Source organism: Xyrauchen texanus, chromosome 18 (genome assembly GCF_025860055.1).
Source record: "Xyrauchen texanus isolate HMW12.3.18 chromosome 18, RBS_HiC_50CHRs, whole genome shotgun sequence".
NCBI classification, from domain to species: Eukaryota; Metazoa; Chordata; class Actinopteri; order Cypriniformes; family Catostomidae; genus Xyrauchen; species Xyrauchen texanus.
The window spans coordinates 21,929,684-21,953,229 of NC_068293.1; the positions used below are offsets into that span (position 1 = coordinate 21,929,684).

A 23,546-nucleotide genomic window follows, 5' to 3' on the forward strand; every position below is an offset into this window, starting at 1 on the left:
GGGTCCAAATAACAGACAAAGCCCAAGTTTTCTTTACATATGATATAATGATGGCTTGCTCAACTTTTATGGTAGCTACGGTCTGCAATGGACAAGATTGAAGAGTTGGAGGACAGTAACAGCCACCTCTCGAAAAGGTTTGAGAAGATCAAGTCTGGTCGGGTAACAGCAACTCCATAGTTGTTTCAAATCAGCCCCATAATCTGCCTTTACCTCCACTGCCTGTCCTTTTCCCAGCTAGCAGCCTGAAAGAAAGAGCTCTTTGCTCATCCTCACTCTGCATATTTCACAAAGATAATAAAACTTTTAACAAAAACGAGAACCTGATACATTACATCCCACAACTGTGCCATTTCTTCCTGTTTATCTTGATGTAAGGGTTGAGTTCTTCCACTTTGGAGAACCGAAGCAGCACTTTCTGAGTGTGCCTCGTTCAAAAACTGTTGTTAAAAAGGTTAGAATGGTAATTGTCTTGTTTGAATATATTGAATTTATTCAAGCAAACGTGTAAGGCTGGCAGAATATGTTTGGAAGATAATTCTTAGGAGTTGTAAAGCCCTGACTTTTAAGATCAGGGCATGCTGTCCTGTCAGGTTGGTTCTGCTTATCAAACCTGGGTGGAAATTTGTTTGATTTCTTCTTGAAGATGAAGACCAGTCGCTTCACTGAGACAAGATGGAAGAGTATGTGTGATCGTGCATGTGTGATGCTTTGAATTCCTCCACTCTCATAGACATTTTTTAAACACTAAGTTGACTAGATCTTTATGTATCTGAAGCCAAAGCTTATAGAATGATATTGAGGTCTCACAGCAGGCTTTTGCCAACTGGGTTTATTTATTTCCTTTAATGAATTGTCTATAATGATCTGCCAAACATGCTGTTCCCTACCATCACTACTGGTTTCAGGAAGACTGACTTTATATAAATGAAAATGAATTCCTGATTTCTAAGGGAATGTTAATGTTGCATTTATGCTGATAATCCAACCACCTGAATCAAGTTAGTTGTCGAGATGCGGGGTTTCATGCTGAGTGAACCGCAACTGTTAGACACTCCGGGTGATTAAGACATATTAGATAAGCCTCATCTTGTCCACACAAATAATGGTGAACTTCACATAAACTTGATAAATTGTTTATTATGTGAGCATAAGAATTTGTTGTTTAAGACTGTTAATTGCCCTGTGAGTGGCTGCTCCACCCTGTTTACAATGCTTTAAACCATTTGTAGGTTAACATTAAGAACTGTATTCTTTGTGCAATAAAATTTCAGTTTGAAAAGTTGTCGATGGTCCATATATATATATATATATATATATATATATTCACCTAACAGATATCATGGATTTCTTTTGAAAGTGTAGAAACTACAAAGTCTTCATGCATATTTCTAGGCACAGAGTGATATTTCATTCTGAATGAGTGAGACAACTATGCTTTGTCAATGTTTCATATTCTGCCTCTGTAGGTTGCCTAAGGTACGCCCGGTTTTGAATCCGCAGCACCATGCGACGAGCATAGAAATCACGATAATCACTTGGCAGTTCTTCCAAGATTCCTAGAGTTCGCTCCAGTGCCTGCAGGGCTCGGGTGGCTGCTACTGGGTCTTTGTTTCCATATGGATCTTTCTTATCATAACTCTCAGGTGTTAGATGCCTCCAGAACACATTGACACCAACACCAAACTCCAGAGCCAGGGTATTGTGAAACCAAAGAGCTGAGGAAATTTAGTCACACTTTAATTACATAAAATTAAAGGTTCTTAATGAACAGCTGTTCACATTAGCCAGATGTTCATCATTATTTTAAGATATATCTAGATAAACCAAGATAGGTGTCAAGTATTATCAGATTTGTTGAAAAAGTAACTGATTGACCTGATTTAAGAATGGAATACCTGGAATGAAGAGCATGTCTCCTGGTTCTAAAACACATTCATAGCGACACGCTTTCACAAACTCAGGGTAACACTGCAGATCAGGAGTGTCAATATCCAAAACTTCAGACTTATCCCCTGAAAAAGATACAAGACAATTTCTAACACAAAAAGTCTATTCAAACTACAGTGATTAGCAGCAGATCCAATGTATTAAGGAAATTAACATTTAACAAATCCAGTATCATCACACACATTGTATGTCTTTGTGTGTCTGTCTATATTATAAATGCAATTTTATAACCTATTTATAATTTTAGAATTTAGAATTTCTGAATTACTTAAGGATCACCTGTGAGGTAGAGATAAAGTGCGTCTTTGGGGCTGTAAAGAACAACACGCTTTCTTCCGGTCACCTGAGCTAGCAGGTTGTCCATTACCTGAAGGTAAACATTACACAGTAGACATAACATACCCCAAAAGTTTAGAAAGCATTACAATATACTACATGGCATTCAAGTTATCTAAATTATGAAGAGTGACTAAATCGTGATAAAGAAAACAGAGTTCACATTCACTCTGTAGGGCCAGCAAAAATTGCCATTTACTAAATAGAACTCTGCATTTAGTAAATGGAAATAGAAAAATATTTTCAAGTGATCAACATATCATCAGCGTCCCCAATGTCACCTAAAGGCTTTAAGAACTCACATCATAGTGTGTCCACAGCTGCAGACCAGGGGAACTGATACGAAAGACACTGGAGAAAAATTGCTCAGGTTCAAAGAACTCTGGGATCTGAAAGTCCTCTGCCAACTCTGGGAACTGCTTCCACAAAATAGCAGGTTCCTGAAGGACAAGAAGGAAAAGAACAGCAATCCTACAGTGAACATGTTGAGAACTTTAGGCAGTTTTAGGTTGCTGATTCAGCATATTAATGTAATAGCAATTTTACACTTACTACAACCTATAATGAAATGAAAGGTATAGTTCTTAATTTCTCTCATTAACTCATCCTTATGCATCTCAAACTTGTATGATTTTCTTTCTTCTGCAAAACACTTTAAATCAATTTGAAGGAAATATGTCATGAAATTGAAATGCTTATATCTTAAAATTAGTTTTTGTCTAGGGATGTGCAGGAGTAACTGAGTACTCGTTATGCAACAACTACTCGATTAAAAAACGCTACCTGTATATTGCAAATTAATTTTCCTTTTCACATTTGCCTGCCGTGAGCAGCGCTGAATTACATACTCCCTCTGAATCTCTCACCAAATCTCGGTTACAACCGAGTCCAATTGGGGGCATTTTATGTCATCGATATGTTGGATGTGAGAATATGTGTAATGGCGTCTGTGCTTCTAAGGCAACAGACAAGTTATATTACAAAGTAATACTTATAGTATTTTGATTGTTATTGAATTCTACTCTATTTGTATTCAGTTCTTGTTTGAGTCATGCAAACTAACAGACGAGGATCAGCTTTTAATGATGGAAAGAAAATGCGAAGCAAACTCGGAAGCATGACAGACCAGTAAGTGTTAAATCACTGAACACAGGCAGAGTGCATTTTATAAAAAGCAAATGTAACCTTGTTTTTCTGAATAACAACATAAAACTGATACAAATGTGATGGCCTTAATGTAGAATCAGGGTTTATATCAGTCCATTACTCTGATGCCATCAGTATTGTAACTGTATGTAAACTCCAGGTGAGTGCAAATTATTTGTCCTTTATTTTTAAACCTTTTTTGCTTTCCATTTTTATGAATCTATATTGTTCATAAAAATTTTTCCCAAAAGAAAAGCATAGTGTGTTGAAATCATTTTATTTTGAAACAGTTCTTGGTAATGTTAGTGAATAAAACTAAATATAAGATTACCGTACATGTCATACATGTTATTTTTACAAACAATCGGGTACTCGCTTTTTGTGGGTTAGAGTACACGACTACAAAATTACTTGAAAATGCCCATCCCTATTTTTGTCCATACAAAACAAGTCAAAAAGGCAGCAAAAAAGTTCTTCATATGGCATGAGTGGTTTAATTCCACGATCAGTTTAGGATGAGAAAAAGACCAAAATGTAACTCCTTTTTCACTATCAATCTTGACATCATTCTCCTTGGCGCATTCATGACAGAAGCTCATTCACACTTGACGCATACAAATGTCAAGATTTATAGTTAGAATGGTTACATTTTGGTCTTTCTCTCCTGAAACAAATCGTATCACTTCAGGAGACATTGATTTAAACCACTTGAGACCTTATTCAATGACAGCGCCATTTTTAATTTTTAATGGGAATGACAATGAGGCTGTGAGGGATGGAAGTACAGTCTCTTTAATGGGCTGTACTGCAGTTTAAAGTGTTTCTGGATGGTTCCGTGGAGAAAAAAATTATAAAATATCCATCCAAGAACATTCAGTATAAAAGAACTCCAGACTACACGAATTGTGGAAAATCAGATTTGATCTAGGAGCATTTACAACTTTATACCATTTGTCATTGAAGAGATGGCAAGTCTATACCTCAGAGCCTCGTTGTCATTCCCATTAAAAATGAATAAGGTCTATGGTATGCTACCTTTATGCTTCCCTTATGTACTTTTTGGAGATTGAAAGATTTGGATTCCACTGACTTGCATTGTATGGATATATTCACATCATATACTCTCAAAATAACATTGTTTGTGTTTGAATACAAGTTTGAGACCGCATAAGGGTGAGTAAAGGCCAAACATACTTCACGAAAGTACACAAACGCAGACATGCGCACTTGCATTGCTCTGGTTGTTACAAACCTCACAACACAAGGGGGCGATAGTTTTTTTCAGGTGCCACGAAACCGAATCATGAAAATTTGACTTAGCAGTTCTGTGTTTTATGAAGTCAAAAAGCCATCCCAACATGTCTAAAATAACTGGATATCCATAGCTAGTTGTGGCATCTCCGCTCCGGATGCCTTTCCATTTCTTCCTGGCTTGGACAAATCGGTCACGTAATTGTTCCCATTTTCTCTTTACAGTGTCGTTATCAGAATTTAGGGAAGCTGCAATGTCTTGCCAAGCATTTTCAATCATTGTTTTATTCGAATGGAGAGGGGATGAGGGGTTATATATATGTTTGTATAATCTAATTTGTTAGGCAAGTCTCTCCTCAAATTGCTGCTCCGCCATGGAAGTTGTTGACTAGAAACAGAAAATCCATTCTAGCGCCCCTTGTGGCAACATAGAGAATGCAACACATTTCACTACGCAACATCTACCCGCATCGAGCTTGCGTGTCAAGGTGCTTCTGCTTTCTCGTACTTGCGTGAAGAATGTTTGGGCCTTTAATGATGAGAGAATTGTCATTTTTAGGTGAACTATTCCTTTATTTGAAGTAGGAATTCAGATTACAAATACAGTACCTTACGTGCATCTTCCCCAAGTGAGCGCAAGTAGTAACTTTCATCCTGTTGGAACAAGAAGATCCATTTAAATCACTCTAAAATTTACTTGTATATGTGAACATGAGGTCAGAGAGCCAGGGTGAACATGATGTCAGAGAGCGAGGGTGGAAAACAGTCATGAAAATGCTAAATTCTGAATGTTTTGGAAGGTGACTAACACTGTCAGAGGACCTTAGAAATTTTTTAAAATACCCCCGTCTTAAAGGTACAATACAATAATTTTAACTTTTACATTTATGCATTTGGCAGACGCTTTTATCCAAAGCGACTTACAGTGCACTTATTACAGGGACAATCCCCCTGGAACAACCTGGAGTTAAGTGCCTTGCTCAAGGACACAATGGTGGTGGCCGTGGGGTTAGAACCTGTGACCTTCTGATTAACAGCCCTGTGCTTTAGCCACTACGCCACCACCACTCCAGCCACTTTTACATTTAGCTAGCCAAAACATTCACTTAGTCAGCTGAAAAGAATTATGTTATGTGTAGAATAATATATGTTATATAATCATGATTGTTAGTGCAAATCAGACATCTCTGGAAGGTAACTAACCTCACTTATGAAGAAATCTGTGTGCTTTGCCTCTGCAGCTCTCTGAACAAACTTATCAAATGGCAGTGTCCTGCAATGAAGAGAATTATATGATGATTTTTATTGTTTTATATTATTAGGCACATGCATTTTAAAGGTTTCGTGTTATGTCTCGCACCTGTACACAAAGTTCTTATGAAGAAAGTCCATCCTAGGCTCAGGGGACACGTGCACTTTAACTTCGCGCTGTCCCCCCTTCAGCGCGAGGTAACTTACCGTCCACGCGCGCATACATGGTCCCAGCGGCACGCGCTTCAGCACTGCGGGACTGCGCTGCATGAGACACGATTTTCCAATTAAAACAGTCTAAAAACTGAACTAAATCACTGTTATTATTACATATAACACGGGTTACCAGTGGATATATATCCCTCAAGAAAGTCTCTCGGTCCACATCGGTGTAGACTGGCACCTCCAACTTCTTCTGACTGTCCATTTCTAATAGCCTGAAATTCTAATATCCTGAAGTTTACACGCCGTCCACTACCATCTGCACCCTTTTAGTGGTGTTTCGTTTTGAACGAATCTTTTTCCACACGCTGACTCTTCCGTTCAAGGTCTCAGCTTAAGTCTCTCTCTTTTGTTTAATTTATCAAACAATGCATATAATATACGTTTAATTAAGCATGTATAAAATTAGAGTATGTCTGGGACATACTGCTTATGTCTCTTCCCCGTTTGTTTTGAAGATGGAACTGTTTACTCTTTGGTTGTCAGTCGGATTTTTCTAAGAGATGAACAGCTGAGGATGACGGAGAAAGATGGCGCTGCCCTTACTGAGGTGCTATAGCTGTAACAGGCACTTCTCGATTCTGATCCGGTGCTTCACATCAAAGCCACTTTTACTGAATCAGTCCAGACGACTCGCTCCCGTGGCGTCTGTTGTGTGTGATGTGAGGTCGTACAGCTCTGAGCGCGGCAAACACAAAAAGAATCAAAAGGTTGTGGTCGTTGGTATCCCGAACCCCTTCATCTGGTTCCGAACCCGCATCTACTTCTTTCTCATCCGATCTTATTTCGACAAAGAGTTTAACATCGAGGAGTTCACGGAAGGAGCCAAACAGGTAAGTGCCGATATGGAACCTTAAAGAATGATCTGCATGCAGTTACCAGTGACTTTTATCTCTGTTATGTAAATACAGTCATCAGCACTAAACAGACAACAGTGTTTATGCGAACTAAACGATGAGTTGATGAATTGAAGTGATGAGGAAAATGTCTACATTGCCAATAATGTTTTGAGTTTTTTTTTTTTCTCCGTAGGCCTATAGGCTTTTAATATTCGGTTACTGTGTGAATGAACATGCCAAAGAATATACATGTCTTATTGTAAATGTAATTTTATTTATAAGTAAAATCTATATACACAAATGCCTTACAGTTTTTATGAATGAGATGAATCATTATGTAGTCTAGATACAATTTCAAAATCTGTAAACAAAACGGCAATTAAGGGAATAGTTCACCCAAAAATGAAAATTCTCTCATCACTTTATTCACCCTCAAGCCTTCCCAGATGTGTATGACTTTCTTTCGTCAGCAGATAGGCGGTGGGCCGGACCTCGAAATTATGAATTTAATACTTACCTCACAGCTGTGTAAGTCTTTTTTTGCTGAGGTCATGTAATAAAATCGTATAAGTACTACAGACATTGTTTCCAACTTTGTTGTTTGCACATTTGACGCAAAATGTCCTTACAAACTCTTACTTTTTTAAACTGGCAAATAAGCAGGAGTACTAATCATAACTTTAGAAAACCTCCCGTTTCCTTGACAACCAATGTAAATAATGAACACAGATGACCAGGAAGCTGCGTTCTTGAAATTACAATTTTGCTGTAAATCATTAAAAATGTAAATTTAGTTCTGTAGTTCAGTAATACTGAGGTAAAAATGAGGTGTTTTATCCATTTCGCCTCAAATGTAAAAAGCCCTGTAACCCCCCTTTCCCAGACAAGTTGGGCAAAGATTGTTCAATGTACAAATTTATGGGTGAACCTGCAAACCACAGAGAGTACAGTAGCTGAAAAAGCCATATTGGCATTTAACTTAAATTCCGAAGACGTCCAAGATGTGCCGGCTAATGTTGGATTTCACAGAGAATGCTACATGCTCTTCACCAACAAAGAAAATGCATCTAAGAAGATAGAAAATGCAGCTAACAACAGTGAAGGTTTGTATCAAATGTATAATTTTTATATAAAACGTTTCATTTATATACGTTTAACCCCTTACTAGTCAGCCCCAATTTTGGCAAGTGATGCATTCATGACATCCCCAAAATAAAAAGGTTGCTGCTCAGAAGTCATTCTACACATAACCAACATATATTTAGAAAGCCAACCCTTGAGAGTTTACATTTCAAGACTCAAAATTAACCAGACTGTTATTAATATTGAGATATATAAGCTCAAACATAGAAACAAAAACAACAAATATTAAGAATATATTTATAAAATGTATAAAAATATTATGTGAATTTAGGATTGCAACTTATAACCACAACTAAAACATGGGGATTTTTTAAAGACAATCATCCCAGCACATCCTATTCAATATTCTATAATAAAATCAACTAATCGAATATTCGAAAATCGTGACTCATCCCTAATTAATATAGTATTTCAGTGCAAGTGGATGACATGACAAGTAGCAAAAGGCAGTGCAATATGTGTGTAAGTGGGGTCAAATGTTCATAGCAAATTTAAAATAAAAAATAAACCAATGTAGCAGCATCATAGTGTAAACTACCAGTGTATTTGTGCAAGAGTCAATCAGCTGCCCTTAGGTTATTGGAGGGTGGGGGTGGAAGGAAGAGGCTCTCTATGATTCCCCTAAAGAAAGTTAAGAGGATGGATTTGTGGGAGATGAGCCTTCCTCAACTGTGGGAGGAAGTGCAGAGGTTTTTGGACTTTCTTGGCCAGGTTCTGTTGGTGGTGTCGATAGATCAAGATGGGTCATCTGTGATGTGGATATTAAGCAACTCCGTGATCTTGACCTGCTCCATTCATGGTGCTGTTGATGTGATGATTGTCAACGATCACCTCTGTAGTCATTTGGGTGTGGAGAGATATGATGTTGTCCTGTCCGTGTCTGTGTGTTGACAAACAACTGAATTATATTCAGATAAATAAACACAGAAAGCACACATTACTAGATAATTTTAAATCACATTTTTCATCTTGACATTTGTATTAAGATGCTAACCATCTTAAACGAGCTTGACAAGACTACTGCGGTTCTAACCACAAATAATTGTGTTAAATAGCTCAAAAACATTCATCTTTAAATAAATACCCCTGCCGGTACAGCATGGATGGAGGATGGAGGGAGAATACCTGGTAGTGCACTGGATGACACTGCCCCCAGCACCACAGAGTGTCTTAGAGCTGGTGCACTGCCAATGCAAAACCCTTAAATGTGTGGGAGGGAACTGCACTTGCAAAAAGCATAAGCTACCATGCACAGAATTGTGTCATTGTATAAACTGTGACAATCAACCATAAATGGCTTATGTAACTCCATGACTACCACTATAAAGTTGATTTGAAATCATTTCTTTGTTTTGCTTTGCACTCTTTTTAGCTGATAATTAGTCTAGCTTACTTGTAGCCTAGGTAGCTTGCTATAAACCAATCCAACCTTGACATACCTGTCAAATTATTTCCTACTGTCTTCCCGTTTAAATATTTACCCGTAATTATCCCGTATTTGAATACTCTTTGCTTAGTTCATTGTGTATGTACCGAATGATTTGGATTAGCCTAAGCAACATACCGTTAGACCTAGCTTTACTGCTCCACTACCAACATTCTTTCGTGGCTACTGTTCTCATCAACGACAACGCATATATTCACGACGAAGTATAGCTTGCAGTCTTAAATACAACTTATATGAAAAGCATTAAGATATAGGGGTGTATAATCATTGTAAAACAAACCTTACCTTGACGTTGTCTTGCCGAGACACACCGGTCTTTCCAGGTTGGGTTGTAGACTAATTTGGCTTCAGACTGACGCGAGTCACGCGATGCCGGTTCAACGAATAACGTGATTGGCCAAATCAATTCAACAAGGTAACAACACAAGCGTTGATTGGATCTCACTCCGGCCAACGTTTGTGATCAGCTAGCGAAATTAAATCTATTTTTATACTTTAATGTGCAACAATTGGCGTTGGAAACAATCGGTAATCTTTTTGTGAATTATTCATACAGACAAATAAAAAAAATGAGCCAGACAGTTGCTGGGTAACTATCAAATCAAAAACTAAACGAGATAGACGGACTCGGCCCACCGCCTAAGAGCACAAATGAAGATTTTTAGAATAATATTTCAGCTCTGTAGGTCCATACGATGCAAGTGAATGGTGCCCATAACTCAAAAGGTCCAAAAAGCACTTAAAGGCAGCATAAAGGGGTTTAATCAATTTCTTCAAAGCAATTTTATAGCTGTGGGTGAGAAACTAATCAATATTTAAGTCCTTTTTACTATCAATCTCTAACTTTTACCAGCCCCATTCAGTAGGTGCCTGAATGTGAATGTGAAAGTGAACGTGTAGATTTTCAGTAAAAAAGGAGTTGTATTGTTCTGTTTCTCATCAACACCTATCATATCGCTTCTGAAGATATAGATTTAACCACTGGATTTGTATGGATTACTTTTATGTTTCCTTTATGTGCTTTTTGGACCCTTTGAGTTCTGGTAACCATTCACTTGCATTGTGAGGACCAACAGAGTTGAATATATATATATATATATATATATATATATATATATTTATTTTTATTTTTTTTTTTTTTTTTTTTTTTTTTATCTTTGTGTACTGCAGAAGAAAGTAAGTCATACACATCTGGGATGGCATGAGGGTGAAGGATTCATTTTTGGGTGAACTATCCCTTTAAGACAATTCAAATCTTAGGTGTTATTTATATTTGTCTTGTTCCTTTTTCTTTATTTTTTACCTGTTTCCTTTTGTGTGTCTTTGTTTCATTTGCACTTAATTGACTGATTATGGGAGTTTTAATAAGCGGGTCATTGACAAAGTTGTCAGTGACCCATAGAAGAGGTGAATGCACCATAGAAGGTGTATTCATGTCATTGTTTTGTGTGAAGTACAATTTGTTTTTAACTAGTATTAGAAATATTTAGATCTGGACAAAAAAAAAAAGAGAGTTTTTATATTAAACAGTTTTATGATATTTTAATGTAGGCCTGTTATAACAAACACTGACCCTTGACATACATGACTCTTGAGTCACTTGATCACTCAAACAGAAAACTTCTGCTTTCAGGCTTTTTCACATGTGTCAGGATTGCTGTCTCAGTGTCAGTTTGAGGCTCTGGGGGGTTTAGTCGCTAAAGATGTAAGTACACAAAGATTCCAAGCACCCTTCTGTTTTCCTGTTAAGATTTTATGATCGATAAAAGTCCTTTTTAAATCTTATATTCTCTCCCATAGCTAATAGGGAAACTTGAGGACAAATGCGCTCATTTGCCTTTGAGCCACCAGAGGGCGCTGTCTGCCGAGTCTGATGCGATCATGTTCACAACTACAGGAGACGTTGGCATTTACTATGATGATAGCGGTGAGACCCTCTAAGTTTCATACCCTGCAATATTCGCCCAGGTAATGTTTTTATTATTAAATTGTATGAACAACTTGGGGTTGTTCAGACAATTAAGATAGCAAATTATTTTATGTACAGTAATTGAAAACATATAATTTATTACAAAGCATATCACATGTCCATATGCATGAAAGAAGTATTTGCAGTGTTTTTCCTTGCTTTCAGGGAGGAAATTTGTTAGTATTTTGATGCGCTTCTGGTACATGACAAGTGCGAGACTTCCTGATGACACTGTCGAGGGAGCACGAATATTCCAGGTTGCTTTCGGTGGAAATGGAGATAGACCAGAGACCAAGAGACTTCTCACAGCCAATTATGAGTGAGTGCTGAAATCACTGATCACTGTCAATGCATTAGCTGTCATTAAGTAAGATGGATTACAAGTTTCTCGTAAAACACAGTTTTATTTTATTTCACTTGAGCTATTAATATTAAGGGTCATTGAAAATACTCAATTGTTTTAAAACCATTAATTAATTTCTAAAAACAAAATTAGTATTCCGGGTAACACTTTATTAGCAATGTTCATGTTACTTTGTATTTACATAGGTTATTACAGATTAATACTAATCAAATGCATGTATCATTTGCCTTGTAATTATTTTGTAGAGCTGCTTGTACCTACATATTGTTATTATAATAGTAATTATAGTAATTAATAATTGTAATGTAACATGGACACTGTAAAATGAAGTGTTACTGCATTCTATTATGAATATAGTGAATAAGTGTTTTGTGTCTCTTATGTTTTCCTTGTTTCTGACAGATTCCAAAGGGAATTTACACAAGGCGTGACTCCAGATTGGATCATCACAAGAATAGAGCACTCAAAGCTTCTTAATTAAGTCTGTTTAACTTGGAGAGGACAAATCTTTTTAGGTTTGTTTTTTCATGTAAGATGTTATTCCGAATGGCCTGAAAATAGAGAGATAATTTACTATCCCTCACTGGAAGGACATTGAAAAATTATCTTGCACTATTGTCAGCATCAGAATACTCCCCATGGACAATAGAAAGTTATACATGTTTATTTCACTTGTGTGAAGTGCATAAGATATGTTTTGTCTTCACTGATCTCAAATTATTTTAAGTTATTGTTGCCTCCTTGTTTCATATTCAACTTACACGAGTCAAACTGGCCTAAACATTTTCAAACAACTGTAAGTCTGAATGTTAAACCTGCAGAGGATAAATTGTAAGCATCTAAATTGATCCATTAATGTTTTACCACAAAAATAATTTTAACCACTGCTTGGACCATTTCAAATTCTCATTCAGTAAAATGTAAACTTACTGGTCAGATATGCCACTGTTTTTGTCCAAATGTTCATGTTATGTAAAAGTTATTCGTTTGAAAAAGAGAAGGATCTTAATTTCAAATGGCATATTAAAATGTAAAATTCACTACAAATAATGAACAGCATTTTAATAATTTTGTCAGTGGAGCCAAAAATAAAAGTTTAACAGGATTTTAGCTGTTTTACTTTGTCAGAAAATCCGCTTAGGCCAATATCATGATGGAAAAACTTTAGTTGATTTATATATTTGATATATATTTAATGAAACCAAACTCCATCATTAGGCCTATTCTTTTGTTAAAAATTGCCGTGTGTGTGTGTGTGTGTGTGTGTGTGTGTGTGTGTGTGTGTGTGTGCGTGCGCATAAAAAATGTCTAAAACCTCATTATGGCTGCTTTCTGCTAAAGTGTTCTGACACAAACATGTTCTCTATTAAACACAAAATGTGATTTTGGTCCTTATTTATTTGAAAGTGTCACTATGATCGATCCATACGGAAGCTCAAAGAGGCCTTGCGTTATTATAATTTTTGTCTCATGATCTCGACATAGCAAAGGTTGTTTTCTCGTGATCATGAATTATCTATCTGAGTGCAAGCATATTGCAGTAATGATGGTACTTTGGGGAAAGCACAGAAAGACGTGCTTCTTGACCCCTGTTGAGTGCAGAAGGAAGCGAATCTTACTATATTGATGAAAAAGTGTTTATTAAGTGTTTGTCGTGCTGGTGTTTATTAATATGTTTGATTTAGCCTATGTGAAAGGTGACTGGTTTAGAAGACTCTTGGATAGGGCAGGTGAATATTTTATAACCAAAGTGTAATGAATTAACATAACATTACATTTACATATTGCATATAATAAATGTTATTTTCTGCCAAGGATCTGTAATTGTCCTTCATACAGTGCGTTTAGCCGTTGCCTCCAGATAGCCTTATTGAAAACAACTTTTTGTTATTTCGAGATCACGAGAAAACTAGACAGAAAAATAATTACAACGTAAGGCCTCTTTGAGCTTCCGTAGATCCATCTTTGATTGTGGGTTTACAATGAGGAAAATGGAGTTGCTAATAGGATTGATTTGTGATTAAAGCCAATCCAATTTAGTGGCGACATGTCACTTGCTGTATACGCGTTTTACACCTTTGCTCTTGGACTTTTGCTGCAGGAATAGTTGTTCGGTTTCGAGGAGAACCGATGCATTATGACATACATGTATGAGTACCCAGAATACCGAGTATCACTAGAGAAATAGTCTATAATAATCACTGTTTTTGTCCTTGCATGTTTGCAATTAGCGAAATATGCAATGGTTTCTGGTCAGGGCGGCATAACTAGCTACAGTTCAGTGAAAGGCCATGCATTAGTTATTCTACCCGTTGTTTTGGCTGGAAGCTACAAGCAAGGTAAGATTTATCTGGTTTCTCTTAAGCATTTCAGTATGCATTCAGAATATTTTCTGGTAGACAAAAAGCCCCACCATTAGCTTATAAATGCATTGTTTTATGCTTTTTATGTGTTGCATGTTGGTGCTGTGTAAATTCAGCAGACTGTATACTGAGCAGCACTGTCGGTCACATAATTTTTTTTTTATATATATATATACATTTTATCCATCCAAGGTGTTCCCAGGCCAGTGTTGAGATGTAATCTCTCCACCTAGTCCTGGGTCTTCCCCGAGGCCTCCTCCCAGCTGGCCTCCTTCCTAGGGAGGTGCCCCGGGGCATCCTTACCAGATGCCCAAACCACCTCAACTGGCTCCTTTCGACGCAAAGGAGCAGTGGCTCTACGCCGAGCTCCTCACGGATGACTGAGCTTCTCACCCTATCTCTAAGGGAAAAGTCTGCCACCCTTCTAAGGAAACCCATTTCGGCCGCTTGTACTCGCAACCTAGTTCTTTCGGTCATAACCCAGCCTTCATGACCATAGGTGAGGGTAGGAACGAAAATTGACCGTTAGACCAGAGCTTTGCCTTCCAGCTCAACTCTCTTTTCGTGACAATGGTGCGATGGGGCAGTATAGCACTCGCTCTCACTGCCACGATTCTCCAGCCAACCTCTCTCTCCATTCTCCCCTCACTCGTGAACAAGACCCAGAGGTACTTGAACTCCTTCACTTGGAGCAATACCTCCTTCCCAACCCGGAGTACGCATCGGTTTCCTGCTGAGAACCATGGCCTCAGATTTAGAGGTGGTAATCCTCATCCCAGCCGCTTCACACTCGACTGCCAAGCGATCCAGTGAGAGCTGAAGGTCACTGATCGATGATGACATGAATACCACATCATCTGCAAAAAGCAGCGATGAGATCTCCAGCCCACCAATTCGCACCCCTTCCCAACCCCAACTACGCCTTGATATCCTGTCAATGAATATCACAAACAGGATTTGTGACAAAGCGCAGCCCTGGCGGAGACCAACCCCCTCATGGAACGAACTCGACTTCGTGCCGAGGACCAGGGGCGTCGGACTGGGGGGGTAAAGGGTACCGAGTACCCAGGGCCCGAGGCAGGGGGGGCCCCTTAGAAGTCAGTTTTCTATACATACATATTTGGTACGGGGGCAAAGCAAGATGGTTTGTACCCAGGGCCCAAAATTTGGTGCTACGCCCCTGCCGAGGACCCGGACACAGCTCTCGCTTTGGACGTACAGAGACTGGATCTTCCTAAGAAGAGACCCCCTCACCCTGTACTCCCGCAGCACCTCCCACAGTGTTTCCCGGGAGACCCAGTCATACACCTTCTCCAGATCCACAAAACACATGTAGACTGGATGGGCATACTCCCAGGCCCCCTACAGGATCCTTGCAAGAGTAGAGATCTGGTCCATTGTTCCACGGCCAGGACGGAACCCACATTGTTCCTCTTCAATCCGAGGTTCGACAATCTGCCGAACCCTCCCCTCCAGCACCTTGGAGTAAGCTTTACCAGGGAGGCTGAGTAGTGTGATACCCCTGTAGTTGGCACACACTCTCTGGTCCCCCTTTTTGAAGAGGGGAACCACCACCCCGTTGAACCACCCACTCCTTGGGCACTGTCTCAGACTTCCATGCAATTTTGAAGAGGCATGTCATCCATGACCCCCCCCACCCCCACCCCCCCACCCCCCCCTCCACATCCAGAGCTTTCAGCATTTCTGGTCTGATCTCATCAATCCCTGGGGTTTTGCCACTGCGGAGCTGCTTGACTACCTCAGTGACCTCCCCCAGGGAAATTGAATTTGATCCCCCATCAGCCTTCGGCTCTGCCTCTAGCATAGAGGGCGTGTTGGGACTTAGAGTTCTTCAAAGTGTTCCTTCCACCACCCAATAACCTCCTCGGTTGAGGTCAACAGCATCCCATCTTTTCTGTATACAACTTGGATGGTTCCCCGTTTCCCCCTCCTAAGGTGGCGGTGGGTTTTCAAGAAGTACTTTGGTGCAGTCCTTCTCCATGACTTCTCCAAACTTTTCCCACACCCACTGCTTTGCCTCCCTCACGGCAGAGGTCGCAGCCCTTCGGTCATGTTGATACCTTGCAACTGCCTCCGGAGACCTCTGGGACAACATATCCCGGAAAGCCTATTTCTTCAGTTGGACAGCTTCCCTGACCACCAGTGTCCACCACGGTGTTCGAGAGTTACCGCCCCTTGAGGCACCTAAGACCTTGAGGCCACAGCTCTCCACCGTGGCTTCGGCAATGGAAGCTTTGAACATTTCACACTCCAGTTCGATGTCCCCAACCTTCGCAGGGATGCCTGAAAAACTCAGCCGGAGGTGTGAGTTGAAGATCTCGCAGACAGGGCCCTCCTCCAAATGTTCCCAGTTCACCCGCACTACTCTCTTGGGCTTCCCAGGTCTGTCCAGAGTCTTTCCCTGCCCCCTGACCCAGCTCGCCACCAGATGGCGATCGGTTGACAGCTCCGCCCCTCTCTTCACCCGAGTGTCCAAAACATATGGCCTCGGATCTGATGACACGATTACAAAATCGACCTTCGGCCTAGGGTGCTCTGGTACCACATACACTTATGAGCATCCTTATGTTCGAACATTGTGTTTGTTATAGATAATCCATGACTGGCACAGAAGTCTAACAAAAAACAACCACTCTGGTTCATGTCCGGGGGCGGGACATGCAAATCCTTTTTCATATTCAGAGGTATCGGAGGCTCCCGAAAGAAGCCCCTTGTGTGTTTTGCAGTTGGTTTCATATCTCTAGGTCACACAGTCATTGAGTTTAATAGTTTTATATGGATAATTGAATCTGCATAAAATGTGCAGTATAAAGAATAATATTCTGAGTGTTTTACATTTGGTTTTTATGTTCTAGTAATTATGAATGAAAGACATTACAAACAACATCTCTTTTTAAGGGAAAATAATTGGACTTAAGTTTTACACTTGTGCTCATCATCTAACGACTTGAAGAGACTTCAGAAGACACAAGGACATTTCCGGTAAGGGAACATGGTGAGCAACGATGCTCCCTTTTTTTTTTTTTTTTTACAGTGCATTGTGTGATCTTTTAGGGAGCAAACATAAACTGCAGTAGGAAGAGTGTGTTAAACTTTGCTGCTGCCGCAACGCTGGCCGTGAAGCCTTCACAGCCCGAAAAGTCTTCTGCCCTGAAACAAAGCATGTTTCAAGCTTTATTTACCATCTAACTTCTGGCTTTGACTTACAACTGAACATTTAGCCCTCTTAATAGAAAATACAGAGATGTACAGTCAGGTCCATAAATATTGGGACATCGACAATTCTAATCTGTTTGGCTCTATACACCACTACAATGGATTTGAAATTAAACGAACAAGATGTGCTTTAACTGCAGACTTTCAGCTTTAATTTGAGGGTATTTACATCCAAATCAGGTGAACGGTGTAGGAATTACAACAGTTTGTATATGTGCCTCCCACTTTTTAAGGGACCAAAAGTAATGGGACAATTGGCTGCTCAGCTGTTCCATGGCCAGGTGTGTGTGTTTTTCCCTCATTATACCATTTACAAGGAGCAGATAAAAGGTCCAGAGTTAATTTCAAGTGTGCTATTTGCATTTGGAATCTGTTGCTGTCAACTCTCAATATGAGATCCAAAGAGCTGTCACTATCAAGCAGGAACTGAAGACAGTTGCAGTAGAGGCCTGGCAGAGCATCACCAGGGATGAAACCCAGCGTCTGGTGATGTCTGTGCGTTCCAGACTTCAGGCTGTAATTGACTACAAAGGATTTGCAACCAAGTATTAGAAAGTGAAAGTTTGATTTATGATTGTTAATCTGTTCCATTACTTTTGGTCCCTTAAAAAGTGGGAGGCACATGTACAAACTGTTGTAATTCCTACACCGTTCACCTGATTTGGATGTAAATACCCTCAAATTAAAGCTGAAAGTCTGTAGTTAAAGCACATCTTGGTCGTTTCATTTCAAATCCATTGTGGTGGTGTATAGAGCCAAAAAGATTAGAATTGTGTCGATGTCCCAATATTTATGGACCTGACTGTATATGACAAACAGGAAGTGACATCTCCAAGACAAGGTAGGATCTCCCTCCAAGGTAGGGAGTTCTGAGCGTATTCATCCCATGGCAGGAAAGTGCTCCAATGGTGCTGTTCATGACTACAATAAGAGCGTAAGTAACGTCCAAGTTCTTGATTTACCCACTCCACTTGACCGTTTGCCTGAGGGTGATAACCAGAGGTTAAACTGATATTGATATTCAAATGATGACAAAATGCCTTCCATGCACGTGACGTAATCTGTGGTCCTCGGTCTGAGACTGTGTCATCTGGGAGTCCATACACCCAGAAAATCTGGTTAAACAGGGCCTCTGCAGTCTCCATAGCTGTGGGTAGACCTTTCATGGGAATCAGACGACAGGACTTCAACAATCAACAATGACACAGATGGCAGTGAAACCCATGGAATTAGGGAGATCTGTGATAAAGTCTACTGCTAGATTTGACCATGGTCGTTGAGGGATGGGCAGAGGTTCCAGCAGCCCTGCAGGGAGTAGACGGGGGGTTCTGACTTGTGCACAGACATGGCAGGTATTAACATAATTAGTAACATCATGGAGGAGAGAGGGCCACCAGAAAGATTTACTAACCAATGTTGCCGTTCTTTGAATTCCTGGGTGACCAGAGCCTAGGGAAGTATGCACCCAATGTAAGACCCTTTGTCTGAGATTTTGTGGTATGTAATATCTATTGGGAGGACATTTTGAAGTTGGAGGTTCATCTTGTTGTCCACGATGGATCTCCTCCATAATGTCCCAGTGGATGGACGCGATGAAGACGGACCGTGGCAGAATGGGTTCTGGGAGAGGCGAGGAATGAACTGGATCATGTCTTCCTGATAAGGCATCTGCTTTGCCATTCTTGTTGCCTGGACGATAGGTAACAGTAAAATGTAATCGGGTGAATATCATCAATGTAAACAATTACACAGCTATTGAGAAGATCTCTGAAAATTTAATTGACAAATGACTGGAAAACTGAAGGTGCATTGGCAAGGCCATAAGGCATGACCAAGTACTCGTAGTGCCCCCTAGTGGTAATAATTGCAGTCTTCCACTCATCCCTTTCCTTGATGCAGACCAAGTTGTAGGCACTTCTGAGATCCAACTTAGTAAAGATCTTGGCTTCTCTTAGTTATTCTAGGGCAGATGGGACTAATGGCAGGGGATGGCAGTATTTGACTGTGATAGCATTCAAAGATCTGTAATCTATACATGGTCAGAGTCCACCATCTTTCTTCGCCACAAAGAAAAATCCAGCTGTGGCTGGTGACGTAGAGGAACTGATGAAGCCTGATGCTAGTGCATCCTCTTTCCTGCCATGGAAAGAGGAGGCACTTTCCTGCCCATCCAGGGCTTTGTGATGGCCATTCCAATACCTTGACTTTGTTGTCCTTAAGTAATTTTGCCTCAATTATGGAGGTATGCTTGGGGTCATTGTCCATTAGGATGACCCATTTGCAAACAAGATTTAACTTCCTGGCTGATGTCTTGATATTGCTTCAATATATCCATATCATTTTCTTTCTATTTTTATAATTGCAATCTATTTTGTGAAGTGTGCTAGTCCTCCTGCAGCAAAACACCCCTCAACATGATGCTGCCACACCCATGCTTCATGGTTGGGATGGTGTTCTTTGGCTTGCAAGCCTCACCATTTTTCCTCCAAACGTAACAATGGTCATTATTGGCCAAACAGTTAAATCTTTGATCCCCATGTGCAATTGCAAACTGTTGTCTGGCTTTTTATGGAAGTTTTGGAGCAGTGGCTTCTTCCTTGCTGAGCAGCCTTTCAGGTTATGCCAATATAGGACTAATTTTACTGTGGATATAGATACTTGACTACCTGTTTCCTCCAGCATCTTTACAAGGTCCTTTGCTGTTGTTCTGGGATTGATTTGGTCTTTACACACCAAACTATGTTCATCTCTAGGAGACAGAATGCATCTCCATCCTGAACGGTATGATGGCTGCATGGTCCCATGGTGTTTATACTCACGTACTATAGTTTGTACAGATCAACTTGGTACATTCAGCATTTGGAAATTGCTCCCAAGGATGAACCAGACTTGTGGAGGTCCACAATTCTTTTTCTGAGGCTGATTTCTTTTGATTTTCCCATGATGTCAAGCACAGAGTTACTGAGTTTGAAGAATCCACAGGTACACCTCCAATTTAGTACACCCCTAACAGAAGCTAATTGGCAATTGTCTAAAGGTTTGACGTCATTTTGTGGAATTTTACAAGCTGCTGGCTTACTAGAGATACTGGGTGCAGGCATTGCATTTTGGGGTAGCACAGTCCTCAGAGTTTGTCCACTTCCTGTCCTGTGTGCTTGCTCCACTGCACAGGTGAAAATCACATAAACAACATCTTAACAGTAGCAGCTCTGAACAATGAGCTAGTAAACAAATGCTGATTTAACTAATCTAAATATATAAAAAAGGACAATATTGACACAAATGTCATCTTCTGTGTCTGCAATTTGCTAGAATGTACAATTCTGGGTAATCTTCCAGTAAAAATTATTCTAAATGCATAGTAAATCTAGCAATGATTTATGCGGCATGTGAGTCATATTTCAAGTCTTCTGAAGGCATACAATAGGTTTTGGGGAGAAATAAGATTATATGTTATTTATGTAGGTGCAAAGAAGAGCTATACCAGACGTCAAGATTTTTCACAATGCTCATTTGGTAGTGAGGGTGTGCATGTCTGTGCAGATTTTTTCAGAAATGTCATTTGTGTGACATGTTTGTTGTCGCATTACTATTTGCTTGTTTACAGACACTCAGTGTCCCGAGACTACGGCAATCTTCTTCTTCATAATCAGATTATCCTGATCATCACTCTGAGTGTGCTGGGTGGAGTCACCTGTGGAGCATTGGCCCTAACTGGCTCCACTCTCTTTCACCTTTATAGGGTGAGTGATATATAAACCCTTTCTCAAGAGCTTTTCATACCTACTCCATATTCAGGTGTGTTGGGGATGGTAATATATATATATATATATATATATATATATATATATATATATATATATATATATATATATATATATATATATATATATATATTATTCCATGTATATACATATGAATGTTTTTTTTCCCCTTTTAAAGTGATCTTAATAATTTTGGAATATCTGTCTTTATACAGATGCTTAGATTACAGATGATTGAGAGATAACTGAGCCACATGTTAAACCTGGTATGTATTTTTTATTTATTATTTTTATTTCTCCCAATTTTGGAATGCCCAATTCCCACTACTTTGTAAATTCTCGTGGTGGCACAGTTACTCACCTCAATCCAGGTGGACAAGTCTCAGTTGCCTCTACTTCTGAGACAGTCAACCCGTGCATCTTATCATGTGGCTCGCTGTGCATGACACCGGGGAGACTCACAGCATGTGGAGGCTCATGCTACTCACGCACAACTAACCATGCGAGTGAACTGTGATTGTACCCGAGTGTGTGCGCATGCATTTTTATTTTAAGATCTTTTGAAAATGAGCATGAATGGCTGTTGTTTTTTTTTTCTAACAATGACCATTGAGAGTGAAAATTCCTAATCACGACCACAACGAGGTTACCCCATTTGACTGCCCTCCCTAGCAACCGGGCCAATTTGGTTGTTTTGGAGACCTGGCTGGAGTCAGTCAGCACACCCTGGATTCGACCTCGCAACTCCAGGGGTGGTAGTCAACGTCAATACTCGCTGAGCTACCCAGGCCCCATTGTTTTTGTTTTTTTAATTCACGATATTTTGTCTTTTAAGCCAGATTTGCACCATGGCTCAGTTTGCTCTTGAAAAAAACTTTCTTATTTGCACACAATCATGGTTATTCCCAATGTTGCTCTTAAACTAGGAACCACAGAATGTTTCACAAAACTCGTAAAATGGTTTTCGTGGCAGTGATTTTCACAGTAAGGGTAAAGAATGTAACGGCACATATCTACTCTATAAATCGGTGCTGCAAGACGTCAGAGATGATCTGCAACTCCACCTTATTCTGTCCACATTGCTTTCCCTTCCCATGATGTTCGCCACCCCTTATCCACTGGAATCACAATCTCAGTTAATCATAGTGCGTGTTTACAAGCGCGAATTTACACAGATTACACTTAATAACGTAATAACTTGAAAGTTTATGTAAACACTTTAATATATTATTTTATCGGGAGAATGTAATAAACTGTTAAAGCAAAAACCGATTGGCACACTTCTGCCCAATACCACCAATTTCACCCTGTGCACCTTATCTTCTGTTCTAGCAAGCTTACTAAATGTGTGCATGTCTGTTTTTTTGTGTTGATGTCAACAGGTTTGTGTTTATTCCCAAAGTGGTTTACAAAGAATCAATGATGTGAAAGACCGCTGTGGTGGATGTGGCATAAGGCCTCTAAGATATGTTTCATTTTAAAGAAAAGTTCAACATAAATATAAAAAGTAGAAAGCAGTGAGTGACAGTGGGCATAAGAGAAGAGGGGTGCTTTAAGGGAATGGCACTGGCAGCACATTTAATTTTCTGAAATGGTGTGTATTGTTAAAAGTGCTAAACAAAGAAAAATTACTTGACTTATGAGGCATGCCATGCCTCTCCTTTGATGACTGGTTTCTTTCCTGTTCATGCACAATGATGTCCTCACAGATTGAAAATAGTAGATTGTGCGTGTGTTTTTACACTTATATTATTCTTGTATTACAGTAAACTGATGATGAGCGTGACATCCTGTCTACTGCCACTTTGTGTGGCCATGCTGGCTTTCTGTGTCCTGCACATTTAGGGGTCACTCATTTCCTGTCTGCTGCTCTGACCCTTTTGGTCTGTTCTTGTTACTTTTGACCTTTTCACCTACTTTAAACAGTCTGCACTGAGATTAGAACCAGGCCAAGGATTTGTGTTAATTCACACCAGACCAAAACAGCCTTAGAACCTGTTTGTATTCAGAGGAATTGTATGCACTAATGATATCACTGGACCAGCACATCTGGTGTTGTGTGATTTGTTGTATGTAATCATATGTAGCTTTTGAACAGAGTATTCATTTAGTTAATGCTGATGCATCTGTATTCATGAGCAATATCTGTTGTTCATAAGGCAGGTTTCCCAGACATGTAGACCTATAGTGTTCACTGATAACCCTTTTAATCTAGGACTATTTTAAGTCCATATCTGGGAAACTAGTCTAATTTAGTATGAATG

At 39.6% G+C, this 23,546-nt stretch overlaps 3 protein-coding genes across 5 annotated transcripts in view; 2 read left to right on the forward strand and 1 right to left on the reverse strand.

Moving 5' to 3' along the window:
- Positions 1-220, forward strand: part of LOC127658735 (leucine-rich repeat flightless-interacting protein 2-like) — a 46,038-nt gene extending 45,818 nt beyond the window's left edge. Inside the window, exon 18 of the mRNA XM_052148209.1 lies at positions 76-220. Coding sequence (XP_052004169.1) covers positions 76-180 — 105 coding nt within the window. The 3' untranslated portion in view covers positions 181-220. The remainder of the gene's footprint in view (positions 1-75) is intronic.
- A 1,188-nt stretch (positions 221-1,408) lies between these two features.
- tyw5 (tRNA-yW synthesizing protein 5) lies at positions 1,409-6,653 on the reverse strand. Its single transcript, XM_052148210.1, has 8 exons — positions 6,281-6,653; positions 6,044-6,198; positions 5,887-5,956; positions 5,293-5,337; positions 2,589-2,726; positions 2,230-2,317; positions 1,899-2,015; positions 1,409-1,718 (listed from the first exon to the last, which is right to left on the reverse strand). The coding sequence occupies exons 1-8, from the start codon at positions 6,359-6,361 to the stop codon at positions 1,411-1,413; spliced, it is 1,002 nt and encodes a 333-aa protein (XP_052004170.1). The 5' UTR covers positions 6,362-6,653; the 3' UTR covers positions 1,409-1,410.
- Positions 6,654-6,666: 13 nt separating this feature from the next.
- Positions 6,667-23,214, forward strand: LOC127658738 (m-AAA protease-interacting protein 1, mitochondrial-like). 3 transcript variants are annotated; one of them, XR_007972451.1, is made up of 8 exons: positions 6,667-6,989; positions 11,219-11,290; positions 11,386-11,512; positions 11,720-11,873; positions 12,321-12,433; positions 21,126-21,261; positions 21,506-21,548; positions 23,049-23,214. XR_007972451.1 is itself a non-coding variant. In XM_052148211.1 (5 exons), the coding sequence occupies exons 1-5, from the start codon at positions 6,687-6,689 to the stop codon at positions 12,397-12,399; spliced, it is 735 nt and encodes a 244-aa protein (XP_052004171.1). In that variant the 5' UTR covers positions 6,667-6,686; the 3' UTR covers positions 12,400-13,280. The 3 variants fall into 3 exon arrangements, 1 of the variants encoding a protein (XP_052004171.1); XR_007972452.1 differs by lacking the exon at positions 23,049-23,214 and having other exon boundaries at positions 21,506-21,606; XM_052148211.1 differs by lacking the exons at positions 21,126-21,261; positions 21,506-21,548; positions 23,049-23,214 and having other exon boundaries at positions 12,321-13,280.
- The last annotated feature ends 332 nt before the right edge of the window (positions 23,215-23,546 follow it).

Coding starts and splice junctions, on each gene's coding strand:
- tyw5 (XM_052148210.1), bottom strand. CDS start 6,361: ATGGACAGTCAGAAGAAGTTGGAGGTGCCAGTCTACACCGATGTGGAC. Junction 6,199..6,280: donor TGAGGGATATATATCCACTG/GTAACCCGTGTT, acceptor TGTCTCATGCAG/CGCAGTCCCGCAGTGCTGAA. Junction 5,338..5,886: donor CAGATTTCTTCATAAGTGAG/GTTAGTTACCTT, acceptor TTGTTCCAACAG/GATGAAAGTTACTACTTGCG.
- LOC127658738 (XM_052148211.1), top strand. CDS start 6,687: ATGGCGCTGCCCTTACTGAGGTGCTATAGCTGTAACAGGCACTTCTCG. Junction 11,513..11,719: donor CATTTACTATGATGATAGCG/GTGAGACCCTCT, acceptor CCTTGCTTTCAG/GGAGGAAATTTGTTAGTATT. Junction 11,874..12,320: donor CTTCTCACAGCCAATTATGA/GTGAGTGCTGAA, acceptor TGTTTCTGACAG/ATTCCAAAGGGAATTTACAC.